The sequence below is a fragment of the Chiloscyllium plagiosum genome, chromosome 34 (assembly GCF_004010195.1).
Source record: "Chiloscyllium plagiosum isolate BGI_BamShark_2017 chromosome 34, ASM401019v2, whole genome shotgun sequence".
NCBI classification, from domain to species: domain Eukaryota; kingdom Metazoa; phylum Chordata; class Chondrichthyes; order Orectolobiformes; family Hemiscylliidae; genus Chiloscyllium; species Chiloscyllium plagiosum.
This window is the reverse complement of record NC_057743.1, coordinates 30053617-30072882: the sequence shown is the minus strand read 5'-3', so window position 1 is coordinate 30072882 and position 19266 is coordinate 30053617. Positions and strand designations below refer to the sequence as shown.

Sequence of the window (19266 nt, the reverse complement as noted above, 5' to 3'; positions counted from 1 at the left end):
GGAGCAGATGATGGGGCAGGGTGTGGAGCCAGAGTGGTCAGATCCTTTCTTTTCCCCACACTTTTCAGCAAAGGCTTACTGGGAACATTGAAACAAAGGAGCCCGCCAGCTTCTTTAAATACCCCTTTACATAGCAGCCACAAGTGATACATTGACCTGCCTTAGACTATGTAAGTTGGACAAATGAAGGTTTAAAACTGAGACCAGATCAGTTCTACATCTGATGGTGTTTGTATGATTGCACAAATGGAGCCCAAAAACGTGCAGGTGAGGTGGATTGGCTGCGCTAAATTGCCCGAGGTGTCCAGGGATGTGTAGGCTAGCTGGATTAGCCACGGGAAATGCAGGGTTACGGGGATAGGATAGGGCGGTTTTGGGATACTCTTCGGAGGGTCAGTGTGGACTCGATCAGCCGAATGGCCTACTTCCATACTTAGGGATTCAGTGAGGAGGAGAGTTTATAAACACTGATCTGGATTATTTTGCCGTCAGAGTGGATTTCTCTCTCTCTCTCTCTCTCTCTCTCTCTCTCTGGCATATTAAGTTTCCGTATAGATTGCTGTGTCCCCACGATGACCCAAATAATTGTTTGCTGAACAATATGCTCATTCGAGTAGAATGATGTGTGTTGGAGGATATTGAGCTGATGAACCAAAATCTTTCACTCCCTCTGGATGGGGATTGGCTTTAATTTCCCAGTGACCAGCATATTAAAGAGTTGTACACTGCTTGTGCAATACTAAGCTAAGCTATGGCTAGAGGTTTCTGCAGCTGACACCCCTATACCCCCTTCAAGGGCAGCATGTTATTTGATTGACTAATAATTCTAATTGAGGCAGAAGCTGATTGACCTTTGATCCTGTGGGTGTCAGCTGGTGTAAAATGCTCTCTCTCTGTTTGCGAAAATGGCACAGTTTGTTTGTTAGCAAAATTAAAGCTTCATTGACAACCACCTCCATCACGATACTGGCAACACAGAGAAACACTCTGGGACGTTCAGGGAGGTCATTCAACCCACTGAGTTCATCAGAAAGCCTGACTTCATCAAACTTTGTCTGGTTGTTGGAAAGAGTGAGCAAAATGTCACCTGACCCTTTTCACAATTGTAATTCATTCAACGATTAAAGCTGTTTTAACAACCCAAGGCTAATTAAGCCTTTAAACATCTTGCAGCCAAATTGTTTTTTAAAATAATTAAAAGGCTTTTAAGAACCTTGTATTGTAACAAAGAGGCTCCCTTCTATTTTGCTTCTCCCTCCTCCTGAAGATGCTGACTCACACCTCAGGCCTTAAGAGCAGGCTACATAAGGACTGAAGCTTACTTCAGTCGTTCCTCCAACAGCCTTTCACTTTCAAAGAGCTGTTTAGCTGCTGGGCCTTCACATTCCCCAAACAGGTGTCTCAATTTCCACCGGGGTCCCTGCCTGTTCCAAACTCTGTGTGAACAGAATGTGTCCAATAGATAGTAAGATCACAGGATGAAGCTATGGTCTGCATCCATCAACCTGCACCCCCCCCCCCCCCCCCCCCCGCAAAAAATACTGGTTGAATTTTCTCAAGTTGAACTCACGTTTACAGAGTGTTATAAAGGGCAAGCTGAAGAGCAGCTGGAGATTCTGGTTAAATTTCAGATTTTATTCTGAGTGTGTTTCGTGTTCCGAGTCAACTGCCCCTGCTTGTAAGGCATAACAAGCAGGGGCATCCAGTCTTTGTGGTGGCACTATAGCACCTCCAACAATGTTGCACGCCCTTATTATTACACTGAATACAGCTGAAAGTTTGTGCTCAAGTCTGATGGGATTTGAACCCATCATTTATTTTAGCGATAAGAATGCAATGTGTAGGAAGGTGAAGCAGGGCTTCTGCACCCGGTAGGTATTGTCCACTGTTTCAATGGGACCTCCCTTCAGCAGAGCACAGTTTCGGCATTGGGGACAACAGATATTTCTTGCCTGTTCAGAACAGAATTAAGCAGCTCTCGGTCATCATGGAATATGTGATTGGATCAGTTGTGATGCTATTCTTTATTTTCTCTGTTTTAGGAGGATGAGAAGTTCACGATTAGGAATTTGCAGATCTTTATGATGAGATGCCAAATTTCTGATGCCAATCTGCTTTAATTTTGACTCTTCTGTCACATCCTCCAAAACAGCTGGGCAAACAAAATGTCTCAAAGGTATTCAGACAGTAACCTGGAAGAAAAATCACAGGTCTTGGTGTTGGAGCAGCCATTTAGGTCTGACTTCCAGATCAACTCTGACTCGGACAGGTTGGTGACTGAGGGTGGTAAGCCTTCAATGCTGGGAGTAGACAACTTGGCACTGGGCAGTGCCAATTCCATGCCATCGCTCTCAGACATACCAAAGGTGGTTCTGAGCACAGACAGTCCAGCTGCACTGAAGAAGGGGCACCAGCAGATTATCCCCAGCAAACTGGCCGTGACGACCAAGACTAAAATGCGGCCTCAGAGCAGTGGGCCGTCCGGCAGGCGGGATAGCGGCAGGAGGGAAGTGCGGAGTATGCCGCCGACTGACTTGTGGTATGAGGACGGGAGTAATACAGGGAGCTCGAGCGGGACTCTGCAACGTAATCGCCGCAACATGTCATACAAGGTGGCAACAGACAGCTTGTCCGATTACTCTGAGGGGCAGAAGCTGTTATCTCCTCCCACGCTGTCACCTGTAGTGGAGACGGCGACGGTGCAACCAGCTCGAAGTCCAGGCAGGACCAAGGTAGGCCAATTCTGATTGTAGCTATGGTATATAAAAGTGACATTGAATTGATTGTCACGTGTACCGAGGCACAGTGAAAAGCTTTGTCTTGTGAGCAATACAGGCAGATCACAGTGTTAAGCAGCATAGTTAGTGAATAATAGTCAAACAGCGGCAAAAACAAAAACACCAGTAGAGGCGAATGTTAAGAGTTTGAGAGTCCATTTGGTATTCTAACAACAGTAGGGTAGAAACTGTTTTGAAACCGGCTGGTGCACGTGTTCAGGCTCCTGTACCTTCTTTCCTATGGGAGAGTTTGTAGAAAAACATTGCCAGGGTGGGATGGATCTTTGAGAATGCTGACGGCCTTTCCTTGACAGCGGGCCTTGTAGATGGATTCTATGGATGGAAGTTGGCCTTTGTGATTGTCGGGGCTGAGTTCACCACTCTCTGTAACCGTCTCCGATCTTGAATGGTACATCATCTTCAACCTAATATATAACACTGGTGATGTACGCCATCCCCAGTGATGCCCTCAGTGCCCAAAGGCACTAGTGTATGTCATCATGAAACAGGGCAGCATGGTGGCCCAGTGGTTAGCACTGCTGCCTCACAGTGCCAAAGACCCGGGTTCGATTCCACCCTTGGGTGGCCGTCTATGTGGAGTTTGCACATTCTCCTTGTGTCTCTGTGGGTTTCCTCCCACTGTCCAAAGATGTACAGGTTAGGTGGATTGGCCATGCTAAATTGCCCGTTGTGTCCTGGGTGAGTTAAATACAGGGTTACAGGAGTTGGATAGGTAAAGTGGATCTCTTCAGAGGGTCGATGTGGACTCAATGGGCCGAACGACCTGCATCCATACTGTAGGGATTCTATGATTCTCTCTTCTGTGGGTCCTGATTGGACTTTTACAACAGTGACCAATTGCGCAGAAAATGCAAAAGAGCTGAAACTGAGGAACTGACGTCCATGGGCCCCAGCCCAGGAAGAGTTGGCACTTGTCAACCACCTCACCCCTCCCTCCCTGAAGGGGAGAGTCAGTGCCTTCGGGACTGCTCCTCCTCCCTTAGGAGGATGCAGAGATTTAGTTCTAGGCTGTGGGCATGGGTGAGTAAATTTTAACAGCTACTTAACATTGAATCAATCAATTATTGGCATCATTAAAGATAAACATAGAAGCATAGCATCTTGGGTGCAGTGGTCATGCCCTTAGCTCTGGACCAGAAGGTCTGGATTCAACTGCCACTTCAGGATGTGATGGTGACAGACATGGGTCAGATCACATCCATACAGGTTGCTCATAATTGTAATATAATGGCAGCGAAGGAGACATTTATCTCACTGAATGACCTTTCACCCTGGAGGATTAGGGACACTTGTGGTTGCCTTTTCTTCTTTGTTTGACTTTATAAATTTAATATTTGATCTCCTTCCTCTAGCGGACATTAGGAAGAAAGAAAGGACCCAGAAATCGAAGTTCCTTTAAGGATGGTAAGAGCAAGGCACGGGTGAGGATGGAATGTGGGCGGATGTGATCGAAGCAGTTTGGAAGTCCGTTTGACCGGGGAAGGGAAGGGAAGGGGAGGAGTATGATTTTGGGAAGCTTATGGATGTTGGGGACTTGGTAAATGATTAAAGCTTTGGGCTCGCCTGTCGTCTATTCTTCCTCCTGAAGAGTTCAGCAATGAGAGGAGCAGTCAGTCGGCCTGGTTTTGAGCAAGAAACGTTGGCCGGGGGAGAACTCCGTGCTGAGCTTCCTCGTGGTCAAGCAGGGAGTTTGAACCTTGTTTTCATGCCTGGATTGTTGCACGTGGGGGCGGGTTTGCAAAGAACATCCTTCTCTTTCACCCACACCCAACCCCTGGCAGCTCGCCACCACCTTTTCAAGGGCAATTAGGGGTGGGCAATGCATGATGGCCCAGCCAGTGGTGTCCCCACTCCATGATGACTGGATAGAAAAGAAAGGAGTAACTTCAAGTGAATGGATATTCCATATGATGTGGCATGGGCATCCTCTAAGTTTGGTATTTGGAATGTTAATTGATGGAAATGGTACACACATGAGGAATGTGTTTGAATTCAGTGATGGGTGAAATTCCAGTCTACCCTGCAGGCAAGTTAGCTTACATCTCTCTGACTGGCTCCTGAGGTTTGTGAGGCTGACCTTAATTTGGCTTTCATTGGTTAATGTGTTGCCGAGTGTGGGAACTAGAAAATGGTAAACCGCAAAAGGAGCAGGGACGACGAGTGAGAAGCAGGCAATGTGGAGTTAGGAATGGGGCGGCTAAGAGTCAAGAGTGGGGCAGCAAGAAAGTCACAGGATTTGAATTGAATTGAAGGGAATTGCTTTCAAACATGCATCTTATGGGGGCTGCGCATGTTAAATGATCTTTGCATTGTTTATGGATGGCCTGATCCTTTGTTGCCGTCTTCTGTTGATGGGGTCTTGAGCAGTGATATGACAGGTACCGTGACTGGATGGTAAGTGTGCAGTTACAATAGCAACATCACCAGCCCTGTAATCATGTTATTGTTCAGCAAAACATACCCCAGTATTAGCGTCCTTACCATTGATGGGTCCAAAGTGATGACTGGAGAGAAAGTCAGTCAGGAACCTGTGGAGGGAGTGGTTTGTCATTAGTGCTGCCGTTCTGGTAGTCCAGCTGGTTTAGGCTGTGCCCCTGCTGACCCTGGGATCTGCTGCTCAATGCCTCGGCTCTCGGCACCTGGCCATATAAGTAACAGATCTCCAGGAGGAAACTGTGGACAGCGAGTCCTGAAAAGATGAACACTACCTGTGTGACTCGCTCTGTAATAGGTAGGTTTTGAATATAACAGTGGACTTTACATGTACTTCAAATATCAGGTTTGACCAAGAAACCAAAATGGGCATTTGATGATCGAGGTGGATTTGGGAGAGACTGCTATGTCCAGTAAGGGAGGGAGCAACTTCAGGAGAAGAGGGGTACCCTGTTCCCCAGGGAGAGTCGGCACCTTCAGGAGAGGAGGGTGACCCTGTATTCCAGGAAAAGTTGGGCATCTTTGGGAGACAGGAGCTTTAGTTTACAGTATCAAATGTGGAGATGTTAAACTGGATTGTTTCTGGGACAAATGACAGAAGTGATGAGCTCACCGGAGGCTCTGCGATTTGTTTACGGACAGTCTCTTCTCCAATGCAGTGAGAGGCTTTTAATGGGCTGATTTGTAATTCGGAATACTTCAGGTCCCTCGAGCAAACCTGTCACATTCCCCACTCGCACGTCACCTCCTGACAGAGCCCCAAGGTGCAGGTCCGAACTAGAGTGAGGAACCGAGACCAGCAGTGCAGGGTTAAAGTGAGAGACTTTATTTGAAGCAGTTAATCAGATATCTGTGGAGAAGAGATGGATCCTGGTCAGCCGGCAGAGGGTCCTATCTTGGGAGTGTTCCGACGTTTCTCCCTCTGGCAGAGGGAGGGGTTAGAGAGGCCGAGTGATAGCCAGACTGCTGGGGGAGGAATGAGTAACCTGTGTGAGACGGTCAGTTCATTCCTGAGTAAGCTCCTGTCTTCAGATCCCAGGCTATACCAGGAGGTACGGGAGAGGGGCCTGGACAGTGTTCCAGAGTCAGACGATGATTTACTGGATGACACCAGGCACTTGGAATCTACAGAACCGGACGACAAGATTGTGGTTCAGAATTACCGACCGGCACAGATGACATGGAGCCAGTTACCACAGGTGAGCTCGTGTGAGGGATTTTTGTGCATGGTTGCTGCAATTTGTATTGTTAGTTCAACTTACAATCTCTGCAAGTAGTTAGACATGTCCAAGAGGAACTGGAATCAAGCACACTATCAATGCGTTCACTCTGACTAAGTGGGATGTTGCTTCAAGTTCCATTTTCCTGCTCAGATCTTAAAATTAGTAGATTGGCCTTGGGTTTAAATATCTTGAAAAGTAATTAATTGGATGTAAGACACTTTGACAGGTCCTGATGTTATTAGGGACAGAATATAATTACAGATTTCTTCTTTGGGTCTCTAATCCTTTGGGCACAAGTAATATTCCTGACGCCCGTTCCATCTTCTTGTTTCAGGTTCTAGAGCAAGGGATTCTGGAGACACTGTCGGCTGAGGAACGCAAGAGGCAAGAGGTACAGACCTAGTCCTCACTGGGGTGTGTCCAAGGAATGCTGCAAATCCAGGATGAGATTGCAGAAAATTGACTGGAACATGAAAGAAGCCAAATGTCAGAACCTTATGTCATGTTTTGTTGCTGAAAACGTAGACTAAAGGGTCAGACCCCCCCCCCCCCCCCCCACCCCCCCCCGGTGCAGGAGGTGTCCAGGGTGAAGGGTCAGACCCTCCCGGTTCAGGAGGTGTCCAGGGTGAAGGGTCAGACTCCCCGGTGCAGGAGGTGTCCAGGGTGAAGGGTCAGACCCGCCGGTGCAGGAGGTGTCCAGGGTGAAGGGTCAGAACCCCCCGGTGCAGGTGGTGTCCAGGGTGAAGGGTCAGACCCCCCTGGTGCAGGTGGTGTCCAGGGTGAAGGGTCAGAACCCCCCGGTGCAGGTGGTGTCCAGGGTGAAGGGTCAGACCCCCCTGGTGCAGGTGGTGTCCAGGGTGAAGGAGACCCCCCTGGTGCAGGTGGTGTCCAGGGTGAAGGGTCGGACCCCCCCGGTGCAGGTGGTGTCCAGGGTGAAGGGTCAGACCCCCCGGTGCAGGTGGTGTCCAGGGTGAAGGGTCAGACCCCCCCGATGCAGGAGGTGTCCAGGGTGAAGGGTCAGCCCCCCCACCCCCCCCCCCCGGTGTGGGTGGTGTTCTGGATAAAGTACCGAGTGCAGGATGCTGCTAAGTCTGGGGAATAGAGGAGCTGGTCGTGACCATTTACACGGTAGTTTGCTGTTGCCATGATTTGATTTGAAAGGCCTGTTGTTTGCAGATGGTTGGGACAGCTTCGCTGTCTGGGTTTGGGAGCTGGAATGTGCTAGTTTGGTCTGTCAGTGATGAGCTGTGCGAAGGACCTTGAGCCGCAGTGTCAGAATTCAGCTGTCGGCTCCAGTTACATGTTCCACGTTCAAATTATTTTCAGGGGAAGGAAGATTTCTCTGAATTCCCAGTTGGAAATTTTAAATGTCTCACTCTGGTTTTGAATTTCACACAACTGGAAAGGTGTTATCTACACCTTTACTTCAGAGACCTGGCCATCCCTCAGGCTTCTCTCTCTCTCAAGACAAGAATGTCACTTAGAACATAGAACAATACAGCACAGGAACAGGCCCTTCAGCCCACGATGTTGTCCTGAACATGACACCAATCCCTTCTGCCTGCCCTTGGTCTGTATCCCTCCATTCCTTGCATATTCACATGCTTATCTAAAGGTCTCTTAAATCCCCCGATTGTATCTGCCTCCACCACCACCACCCCTGGCAGTGTGTTCTAGACTCCAACCACACTCTGTGTTTAAAAAAAAACAGAACTTGCCACTCACATCTCCTTTCAACTTTCTCCCTCTCACCTTAAATGCATGCCATTAATGCACTTAGTTCAGAAATTCTGATCGATGTAGCATTTCAGTTTTAACCCTCTCAGGATACATAGTTGAAATTGAGGGAGTGAAACTCTGCACTTTTGAGCATTTGATGCTGTCACCGAGTGCCTGAAATAGAGATTGACAGAGATTGAGATACAGACATGCTTCCCACTATTGACCATTGTCCTGTAACCAGGGAGGTGGTGGTGCTTGGTAATATCACAGACTGTTAATCCAGATACTCAAGATAGTGGGTTCAAATCCCACCATGACCAGTGAGTAAACCTAGAATTGAAAGTAGTCTCAGCAATTGTTTTCAAAACACATCTGCTTAACTAGTGTCCTTTAGGGAGGAAAATCTGCCACCTTTATTCAAACTGGCCTCAATATAACTGCAGATTCACAGCAAAGTGGTTGACTCTTCACTGTTCTCTGAAATGGCCCTAGCAAAGCCCTCAGTTCAAGGGCAACAAATGATGAAAATGGAAGAAAACCAGAATAAAGTAAAACCCTATATATGAATGAGCTGTGGTCAGGAGTTCAGTATCTGCTGGGCACTCTCCTTCCAGGCTTATACAGGTACTTTGGAAGGTCCATGTCCTTTGATACTTGGCAAATTACTGAATGGAAAATGAAATGTCCTGTTTATTATTATTCTTGTGAAAGGCCATCTTTGAGATCATTGTGTCCGAGCACTCCTACCAGCACAGTCTGACAGTCCTAATAGACATGTTCAAGAACTCCAAGGAACTACAGATGACCATGACCAGCACTGAGCACCATCATCTCTTCTCCAACATTTGTGACGTTCAAGAGGCCAGTAAGAGGTAGGTTTGTGCGTGTGTGTGATGAGGTAGAGGGGAAGCTGCTAGAGGAGAGAATCCGTAAGGAGCATGGTCAGTTGAGTAACACAAAGGTCAGGTGTGTGTCTTGAGAGTTTCGTTCATAGTTGGAATTTGAGTGGTACTTCTTTTCCTGACTGACTGTGTGCCTTCAACTCTGGAGTTCCTTCTTTTAAACCTTTCTGCCTCACTCACCTCTTTTTAAGACATACTTTAGAAGTCTTTTTACCACGTTTTTGGCCTCTGACATCTTGTGTGGCTAAGTGTCATATTTTGGTCTGTCACAGCCCCATGAGATAGCTTGGAACGTTTCACTGTATGAAAGATGCTATACAAATGCAGGTTGTAATTGTTAGTCCAGGGCTGCGTAACAGCGTGTCAGGATGTTGGTGAAAGATTAATTGTATTTGCCCGGAGCAGAAGCAGACAAGTTGGAACAGCTGTACCACCCAAACTGCTTTTCATGCGGCTGACTCCAGTGATACAAAGACAGGCTGAGACTTGAATGTTCTCAGGTTACTTTCTGTGCAAGAAGGTGTTCTTATCCTCCACGCTTCCAATAGACTGACCAGGCCTTTCACTGTAACATTGAGCAAAGGAGTCGACTGTGGGGTTGGGGTGAGATTTAAGTTTGCCAACTCGTCCATGCAACTAGTTATATGCGTTCATGGCCATTGCCACTCTCGCCTGCAGACAAGTAATGCAGCTGGATTCTGCAGGAAACTTCCCAGGATCCCATCATGTGGATGGCCTGGAGCAGGAACTGAGTTCTGGAAAGCTGACAAGCCCGGTTTCAGTAAAGTGGTTTCGCTTGGCATTGGCGTTGCCTGTGCATGTGCTGAGGCGTCTGTTCTCATTCCCTGAGCCCACTGACTCTTCGGAAATAGGAGCAGGAATAGGCCATTCAGCCCTCCAAGCCTGCTCCACCACTCAGTGTGATCATGGCTGATTATCCAAGTCTCGTCCCTGTTCCCACTTCCTTCCCATATCTTTTCATTTCTTTCGCCTTCAACTCTCTCTCTTTTTTCCTTTTTGAAAACATTTAATATTTTGTCCTCAGCCACTTTCTATGGCAGAGAATTCAGGCTCACCACTCCCTGGATGATGAAGCCTCCTCATCTCGGTCCTAAATGGCTGTATCCTTAGACTGTGACCCCTGGTTCTGAACTCTCTGGTCTTTGGGAACATCATTTATCTTGTCTAGGCTTGTTAGGATTTTATAGATCTCTATGAGGGCCCCATCATTCTTTTAAACTCATTGAATATATTCCAAACTGTTCCAATCCCTCTTCATACTTCAGTCCCTCCGTCCCAGGAATCAGCCTGGTACATCTTTGGTTACACTCCCTTCATGGCCAGAACATGCTTATTCAAGTACTGTCCTCACTACTTCAGGTGAGGTCTCTCCAAGCCCTGTACAACTGCAGCAAGACATCTCTGCTCCTGTCCTCTCATACTCTCATTATGAAGGCTTACATACCATTTGCCACCTTCACTGCCTGCTATACCTACATACTTACTTTCAGCGACTGGTATAGAAGGGGTACTTGGGTCTTGTTACATCACCCACTTTCCCAACCTACCGCCATTCAGGTGATAAACTGCCTTCTTGTTTTGTCACCAAACTGGGTAACCTCTCATTTATCCACATTGTACTGCATTTGCCCACTCACTCAACTTGTCAAAATCTGAAGCATATCTGCATCCTGCTCACAGCTCACCCTCCCATCCAGCTTTGTGTCGATCACAATATTACATTTAGTTCCCACATTTGAATCATTAACAGATGCTGTGAATAGCTGGCATCCAGCAGCGATCACTGTGGTACCTACTAGTCACTGCCTTCCACTTGGTAAAAGACCTGTTTATTCCTACTCTTTGCTTCTTCTCTGCCATCAGTTCTCTGTCCATGTCAGTCTGTTAGCCTCCGTGCCATGTGTTTTAATTAATACATGCTAATCTCTTATGTAGGAACTTATCGAAAGCCTTCTGAAAGTCCAAGTAAACCACATCTATTATCTGATCTTAGTTACATCCTTAAAAAGTTCCATGAGATTTGTCAAGCATAATTCCCCTTTTATACATCCTCCTGTCCTTCTCAAATCTTTCTCCTCTCACCTTACAAATATGCCCCTAGTTTTGAACTCCCCACCCTGGGGAAAAATGCCTGTCATTCACCTTATCTGCAGCCCTCATGATTTTATTAACCTCATTTAAGGTCACCCCTCAATTGTCTATGCTCCAGTGGAATGTCCCAGCTTACTTTTAATATCTCAAGCCTTCCATTGTTGCCAACAGGCTGGTAAATCTTTTCTGAACCTTCTCCAGTTGAATAATATCCTTCCTATAACAGGGTGACAAGAAATGCACACAGCACTGCAGAAGAGGCCTCATCAACGTCCTGTACAAACTCAATGTGACGCCCCAACTCCTGTACTCAAGGGTCAGAGTAATGAAGGCAAGCGTGCTCAATGCCTGCCTAACCATCCTATCGAAATGTGATGCAAATTTCAAAGAACTACGCACCTGAACCCATGGGTCTCTCTGTCTACAGCACTACCCAGAGCCCTACCATTAATTGTATGGGTCCTCCTTTGTGAGAGCAGAGCAACAATATGTATTTAACTGTTCTTCCATTCCTTTATCCCCATTAAAACTCCCACTGCTTCTGACTGTAACAGACCTGCATTTGTCTTCATTAATCTTTTTCTCTTCACATACCTATCGGAGCTTTTACAACCAGTTTGTATGATCCCTGCAAGTTTACTCTCATGCTTCAAATTCCCTTTGTTAATTGTTCCCTTTGACCTCCTTTGCTGAATTCTAAACTGCTCCCAAAACATCAGATCTGCTGCTTTATGTTTTGGCCAATATGTACGGCTGTTTCAGGGATCTAATCCTTTCTTGTTTTATTTATGTCAGGCAGGAATGAACAATTGTTGCTTTACCTGCATGAGTTCTTTAGGTCAGTTGGCTCAACAATCTGAATGTACCAGCAACTGCTGCCCTGTCATGCATCAGCCCTCCTTTGTCTGAGACTCTGACAGTGAGAGTCACCATCCTCCTGGACTGACATCTCTGTGTCTGTGTATATGCTCCGCAAGAGCCTCTTCCAACTCGAATAACCTCTCTATATCCTTCTGCTCCTTTCTCCCTTAACTATGCATCAATACTCTTTGCTTCAACCACATCATGTTAGAGGCAAAAAAAGCCCTGCAGATGCAGGAATCCAAGGTCGACAAACAGGAGGCTGAAAGAACACAGGAGACTGGGCAGCATCAGGAGGTGACGAAGTCAACGTTATGGGTATAACAACACATCAACTGTCTTGTTTTTTTTCCAGCGCCACACTTTATTGACACTATCTGTGTGAAGAAATTGCTTCTCAAACAAACTATGGTTGATCTGTTGCTGGTTATCTTTTATTTATGTCATCTTGTTCTGGACTCACCTATAAGTGGAAACGGTTTCATTATTTCCACCCTGTGGAATATTGTCAAATGTTTATAGACCCAGAGAAGGTTCCCACTTAGTCTGTGCTTTTCTAGAGAAAGGATTCCAAGCTGATCGTCAGATCCTATTTTACTTTGGTGACAACATTTGGATAAAGGGTTAACTATACCTTTATCCTAAGAATAGATACTGATCATGTGCTGTATCTCAGTGCTTTCAATTCACGTGGACCTGGAACTTGAAGTTGTGGGTTCTCGAAGATTGCCTTGCTGATCATCCCTTTACATATACAGTAGTTATGTTTAATGACGCCTGTTCAAACTCTTCCAAAACTTGAAGCGCTGCCATGGTTGTAAAATGCTTTGAGATGTCTTGAGGTTGTGAAAGGTTTGCTCAGTACCCCACAAGTGTGGTCTAACTGCCATTTTGCATAAAAGTAAGAATGTAATGTTTTAATTTAAATTCTATTCCTCCAGGAACAAGCTCCAGTCCTTGATGGGGGAGGGGCCTCTTTGCCAGACATAGTTCTGTCCTCACCCATTGCCCAGTCTTGTGACTCCTTCTAACAACAACAATGACACATCTTTCACCAAAGTTGATCATGAAAGAGTCTCAGAAGCATTGTCACAGCTCCATATTCCCTTTGTTAATCATCCTCTTTGACCTCCTTTGCTGAATTCTAAACTTGGACAGTAAGCCACACACCGAGATTCTAGTGACCAAAATTTTGATCAAAGAGGTCGGCTTTGAATAGTATCTTAATGAAGAAGGGACCAAGCTAGAAAGTCTGAGAGGTTTAGGGAGGGGAATCCCAAAGCTTAGGGCCCTTGTAGGATGAAGGCACAGCTGTCATTGGTTGATTAGAATGAAGAAGGTGGAGGAACGTGCGCTGTTATTAGGCTAGAGAAAGTTACGGAGTTAGTTGGGAGGGATTTGAACCCCAGTTTGAGTGTTGAAAAATGTGGCATTACCAGAATGTGGGTGAAAGGTCATGGGCGTGATTGAGGATATGGGTATCGGGAAAGTGGCTGAGCGCCAGCTTTTGGAGTGTAGGAGATCACCACCTACGGAGTCTCGAGGTACCAAACGCATGGATGGGTGTTTGAGCAGCAGCCGGGATGAGACCAGGGCTGCAGTATCACAGACCAAGGTGAAAGTAAGTAGTCTTGGTCATCGAAAGCCAGCATTTCCATGGCTCAAACAGATGACACCTCAGGCAGTGCACCCCTCTCCCTCTCAGTGCACCCTTCCCTCTGTACCCCACTAAAGTGTCAGCCAGGAAGTCTTGCTCAATTCCCCGAGGTGGGGATTGTACCAAACACCATCTGATGTAGAGCCACGCCTGGTATCTGGGGCTTTATATTGAAGTTGATTGGTGTATAAAGTTGAAAATGTGTTGCTGGAAAAGTGCAGCAGGTCAGACAGCATCCAAGGAACAGGAGAATCGATGTTTCGGGCATAAGCCCGAAGAAGGGCTCATGCCCGAAACATCGATTCTCCTGTTCCTTGGATGCTGCCTGACCTGCTGCACTTTTCCAGCAACACATTTTCAGCTCTGATCTCCAGCATCTGCAGCCCTCACTTTTCTCCTGGTGTATAAAGTTGTAAGACATTACCCTGTGGTTTTTGTGACATTTACTAATTCCAAAGACCGGTTTAAATTTAGAGGTGTTGGGTGCAAGGGCAAGATTATTACATCAAATTGCTGCAAGTGGCGTAAATATTAACTATTGAGTCCACAAAGGGCAGGGAACAGAATCCAGTTTCTTTATTGGAGGGGACAAAGGTCACTTTCTGAAACTTCTGTTCAGTCGCTGAGACATATTGTAAACAGATGGAATGAAGAAGATAACAAGCAGAGACTCAGAGTGCTTCGGTTAAATGTTAATAGCTGTAGCTCCTTCATGCTTATTAGTTAAATTAGAGTCACATCACGCGCATGCCTTTAATCTGAATAGAATCATAGAATCCCTACAGTGGGGAAACAGGCCATTCAGCCCATGGAGTCCACACTGACCCACCCACTCTATCCCTGTAATCCTGCATTTCCCATGGCTAATCCACCTAACTTGCACATCCCTGAACACTGGGCAATTTAGCATGGGCAGTCCATCTAACCTGCACGTCTTTGGACTGTGGGAGGAAACCAGAAAACCCATGCAGAGGCTGGACAATGTGCAAACTCCACATAGACAGTTGCGCGCATCTGGAATTGAACCCAGGTCCCTGGCGCTGTGAGGCAGCAATGCTAACCACTGAGCCACCATGCTTTGGTTAAAGGGACCTGTTGGTAAATTGGCATATTTCTAATTAAAGGGGCAATGACCTGATGGTAAATGGCTCCACGAGCACACTTCTGTGTGTGTTCCCCAAGAATGCCGTTTAGACAAATGTGTGTGTTTGGTCGGGGGGGTGGGGGAAGAGCGATGATGAGGTTGCTGTGATGATTCCTGTGTCAGTGGGTACTTGCGATGTGTCTGGAACAGATCCAGCATCAGTTGTTTTGAGTAACTGAATGAAGTGTCGAGCAGTATGAGTGATTGGGATTTAGTGTTTCTCTGGGGAAACTGTGTGTGTGTTTGTGTCTGCACTTCCTCCATTTTTGTACTTGGGTGCCTTGCTTATTCTAACTATTACTGACAGGGATCCTGAACTGGAGGCAAAAGCTGAAATCCTGTGAATTAGTTTGTATTTATCTCTTTGATTTGATCTGATTGTGTGCGAGTAGATCCTCTATGACATTGCTCTCGACAGTTCAATGATGTGCACTAACCTAGATTGGTTCTGGTCCCAAAAACCCCTATTCATTTAATGTTCAAATTCCTCCATGACCAGACCTTTTCCCAATCTCTATAACCTCCTGCAGTCCAACAAGTACATAAATAGAAAGGGTTTAGGAGGATATGGGCCAAGTGCTGGCAAATGGGACTAAATTGGGGTGGAATATCTGGTTTGGCATGGACGAGTTGGACCGAAGAGTCTGTTTCCGTGCTGTACATCTCGGACTCTATGACTCTAATTCTCTGAGAACTCTGCATCTCCCTCTTCTTTTATATGTTCCCCAACTTCAGGGCTGTGCCTTTCACTGCCACGGTCCTGAGTTCATTTCTCATAACCTCTCCACTGCTCTGTGTTCCGCATTTAATGATGCTCCGTAAAGCTTAGTTCTTTAACCAAGCTTGACTCTCTCTGCATTTTGTACAGCACCTTGGGGTGATTTCCTACACTGAAGAAGCAAGTTGTTGGTGTAGAGCTGGTTGCTGGGTGGGATTGCCCAGCTCCATTCCTCCCCTCCCCGCCAAGAGCTCAGCAATTCATTTGTTGCTGTCTGCAGGGGGGAGAGACTTGCTGATCGGGAAGCTCATCCCTATTCGAGGGTTGGAAAATCCCACAATCCGCAACATTCCCTGTTCTTTGTCAGACTGACTCTCTCTGTCTTTAGATTTTTTGAAGACCTTGACATGAGGCTCCAGCAGAACCCACTTATCCAAGATATCAGTGACATTGTGGAGCACCATGCATCAAACTGTTTTGGTGCCTACATCATCTACTGCTCAAATGAAATCTACCAGCAACGAACGCTCGAGAGGCTACTGTAAGTACAGCGATTTGGGGCGGTCTTTGTGATTCTTCAAAATTGACCAGTCGGGACGGTGTGTCAGTCAGCAGTGAGATCTGCTGTAGGCCTCACTGGTTAATGCTCTATTTTTCCCTCTTGCAGCAATTCCAACACACATTTCAAAGAAACACTGAAGCAGATTCAAACTAATTCAAGGTGTGGAGGCCTACCCATCATCTCCTTCCTGATTCTACCTATGCAGAGGGTGACTAGACTCCCACTCCTCATGGATGTAGGTTTCCCTGCTGTTTGTCTCCCAATTATCTCTTTCTAAATCTCTCGTCCTCTCCGCCTGCCTATGTCACCCTGTCTGATTTGAGTTGGAAACCAGATCAGCCACAATCCTGTTCAATGGTATAGCGGACTCGAAGGGCCAAGTGACTTGTTTCTTGCTCGTATGCTGCATCACTGACTTGTGATTGATCACATGACTGAAGGCCGACATCTCTACACATAATTTTTGATGGGAAGGGTGGGGTAGGTCTGTCTCCCGAACACCTGGCACTGTTACAAGTTCAGAAATAGAGTCATACAGTCAGAGGCTTCACAGCATGGGAAGATACTCTTTGGCTCACCATGACAATGCTGGTCATCAAGCACCCATCTATTCTAGCCCCATTTCCCAGCATTTGGCCCATAGCCTGCTATGCTATAGTGTTTCAGAAGTTCATCTCAATACTTTTTGAATGTTGTGAGGGTTTCCATCCTACTGCTCTTTTAGGCAGTGAGTTCCAGATCCTTCCCATCCTCTCCAAATCTCTGAAATAATTTTCCTCAAAGCCCTTCTAAACATCCTGCCCCTTACCTTAAATCTAAGCGGGCTATTGACCCCTCTACGAAGAGGAAATGTGTCTTCCTATCTTCGCTTTCCACGCTAGTCATATTTTTGAAGAACTCAATCTGGACTACCTCAGCCTTCTCTGCTCTCAGGAAAACAATATCAGCCGAGTGAATCTCTCTTCGTAGCTGAACTGCTCCAGCCCAGGCAACATCCTGGTGAATCTCCTCTGCACCATCTCCAGGCCATCACATCCTTGGGCTGTGGGAAGAAACCGCGCGCCCCGGTGGAAATGCACGCAGGCACTGGGAGAACGTGCAAACTCTACACAGTCACCCAAGGGTGGAATCATCCCGATACCTTGGTGCCATGAAGCAGCAGTGCTAACCACTGAGCCACCATACCATCCCATTTGGGCCACGTACCTGAATATAGTGCAGTGGATGTCAGGCATTTTGGGATATTTCTGAGCGATGCATGCAAGGTGTTGAGTCTCTCTCTCTATCTTTAATTGTTACTCCTTTTATTTCATTCTCTATCTCTTCACCAGACCTTAAGAGGACATTGCCATCAAAGGAGACCGGACCATGATTGTTCTTGGGGAGAATGAAAACAGAGTCTTGACTCTTTCAAACCTGGAGACCAATGTTTTTGCTACTTGAGCTCCCATCGTGGTTTGACGCCAGTCCTCAGCATTGACTGTGCGATGTGATTTCAATGTCTTTCTCTCACTAATCCTCTCTTCTTTGTCTTTCAGACTATTTGTCAAAAGACCAATCGTTATCAAGTGGAGTATGATGTAGCCACCAGGGCATTGAAAGCCATCAGTAAGGTACAGGCCTAATATATGCATGCAGTTCAATTACCGGTTATTCTTATGTTCCTCAGAAAGGGCAAGACAAAATGAGGAAAGGGCAACAGTTCATCGGTTCTCCAGCTTTATTGTACTCGCCACTGTTTTTCTCCTTCTGTATTCATCCGGAGGTTTGCTTTGGGTTTGAACCAGGCTGATTGTTCTGATGCCACAGTCACGTTCCTCGATCAGATACGTGTTTTAGACAAGCGACACAAGCCATGTTCTGTTTTGTGTCTCTTTGCAACTTTGTGCCTCTTCAGTGCAACACCAAAGGGGTGCTCTCCAGCAACACCTGAGTTTATTTTTGTAACTATCTCTCTGTCTCAATCAGTGGGACTATAAATCATCTCTTCGCTTGCGATTCAGCTGTTGACACTTTACTCACACTGTCTGACACTCTTGATCACCTGCAGAGACCTATTATTTAGCTTGTCAACACCCCACACATCATTTGTATGGATCTTCTGATCATCTTGATTATAAATTCTGTACCTGGGTGCCTCTCCTTACTTCACCAGGACAAAGGAGCAGCGCTCCAAAAGCTTGTGGTTTCAAATAAACCTGTTGGACTGTAGCCTGGTATCATGTGACTTCTGACTTTGTTCATCCCAGTCTGACACTGGCACCTGCACATGAGGGCTACACTGTGAGATGTGCCATCTTTCCACAGAAGTGTTATGTCATTGTCTCCTCCTTCATCTCAAGTGAGAGTGAAAGATGCCACCGCACTCTTTCAAGAGCATGGAATTGTCTGAATATGTATTAGAATTAGAATCCTCACAGTGTGGAAACAGGCCCTTCGGCCCAGCAAGTCCACACCGAACCTATGAAGAGTAACCCACCCAGATCAATTCCCCTACGTTTGCCCGTAGTGTTCAGGGATGTGCAGGTTAGGTGCACTAGTCAGGGGGAATTTAGCATGGTCAATCCACCTAACCTACACATCTTTGGACTGTGGGAGGAAACCGGAGCACCCAGAGGAAACCCACGCAGACATGGGGAGAATGTCCACTCAGACAGTCGCCCAAAGTGGGAATCAAACCCAGGTTCCTGATGCTGTGAGGCAGCAGTGCTAACCAGTGAGCCACCATGTTGGGTGTCAAACAATATTAGCTGACAGTTGTTCCATTGGCTTTAGGATCTTACTGTGCACAAATTGGTTGCGTTTCCGTTGTCGAAGAGTGTGGTGCTGGAACAGTACAGCCGGTCGGGCAGCATCTGAGGAGCAGGAGAATCGATGTTTCGGGCATAAGCCCTTCATCTTCATTCCTGATGGAGAGCTTGTGCTCAAAACGTAGATTTTCCTGCTTCTCGGACGCTGCATGACCGGCTGTACTTTTCCACTCTTTAACTCTGATCTCCAGCATCTGCAGTCATCACTTTCTCCTGCAATTCCATTGTGTCAAAAATGGCTGCACTTCATTGTATTCAACTAACTGTGCTTTGAAATGTCAGCTCGGTTGGTCGGACAGCTAGTTTGGTGTATGGAGTGACGCC

The 19266-nt window shown here is 46.5% G+C and overlaps 1 protein-coding gene across 2 annotated transcripts in view; it reads left to right on the top strand.

Moving 5' to 3' along the window:
- Positions 1-19266, top strand: part of arhgef16 (Rho guanine nucleotide exchange factor (GEF) 16) — a 36997-nt gene that overhangs the window by 7784 nt on the left and 9947 nt on the right. For both annotated transcript variants that reach the window (XM_043676065.1, XM_043676066.1), the window contains exons 2-9: positions 2043-2732; positions 4151-4202; positions 6264-6430; positions 6789-6845; positions 8888-9048; positions 15959-16111; positions 16238-16367; positions 17671-17745. In XM_043676065.1, coding sequence (XP_043532000.1) covers positions 2166-2732; positions 4151-4202; positions 6264-6430; positions 6789-6845; positions 8888-9048; positions 15959-16111; positions 16238-16367; positions 17671-17745 — 1362 coding nt within the window. In that variant the 5' untranslated portion in view covers positions 2043-2165. The remainder of the gene's footprint in view (positions 1-2042; positions 2733-4150; positions 4203-6263; positions 6431-6788; positions 6846-8887; positions 9049-15958; positions 16112-16237; positions 16368-17670; positions 17746-19266) is intronic.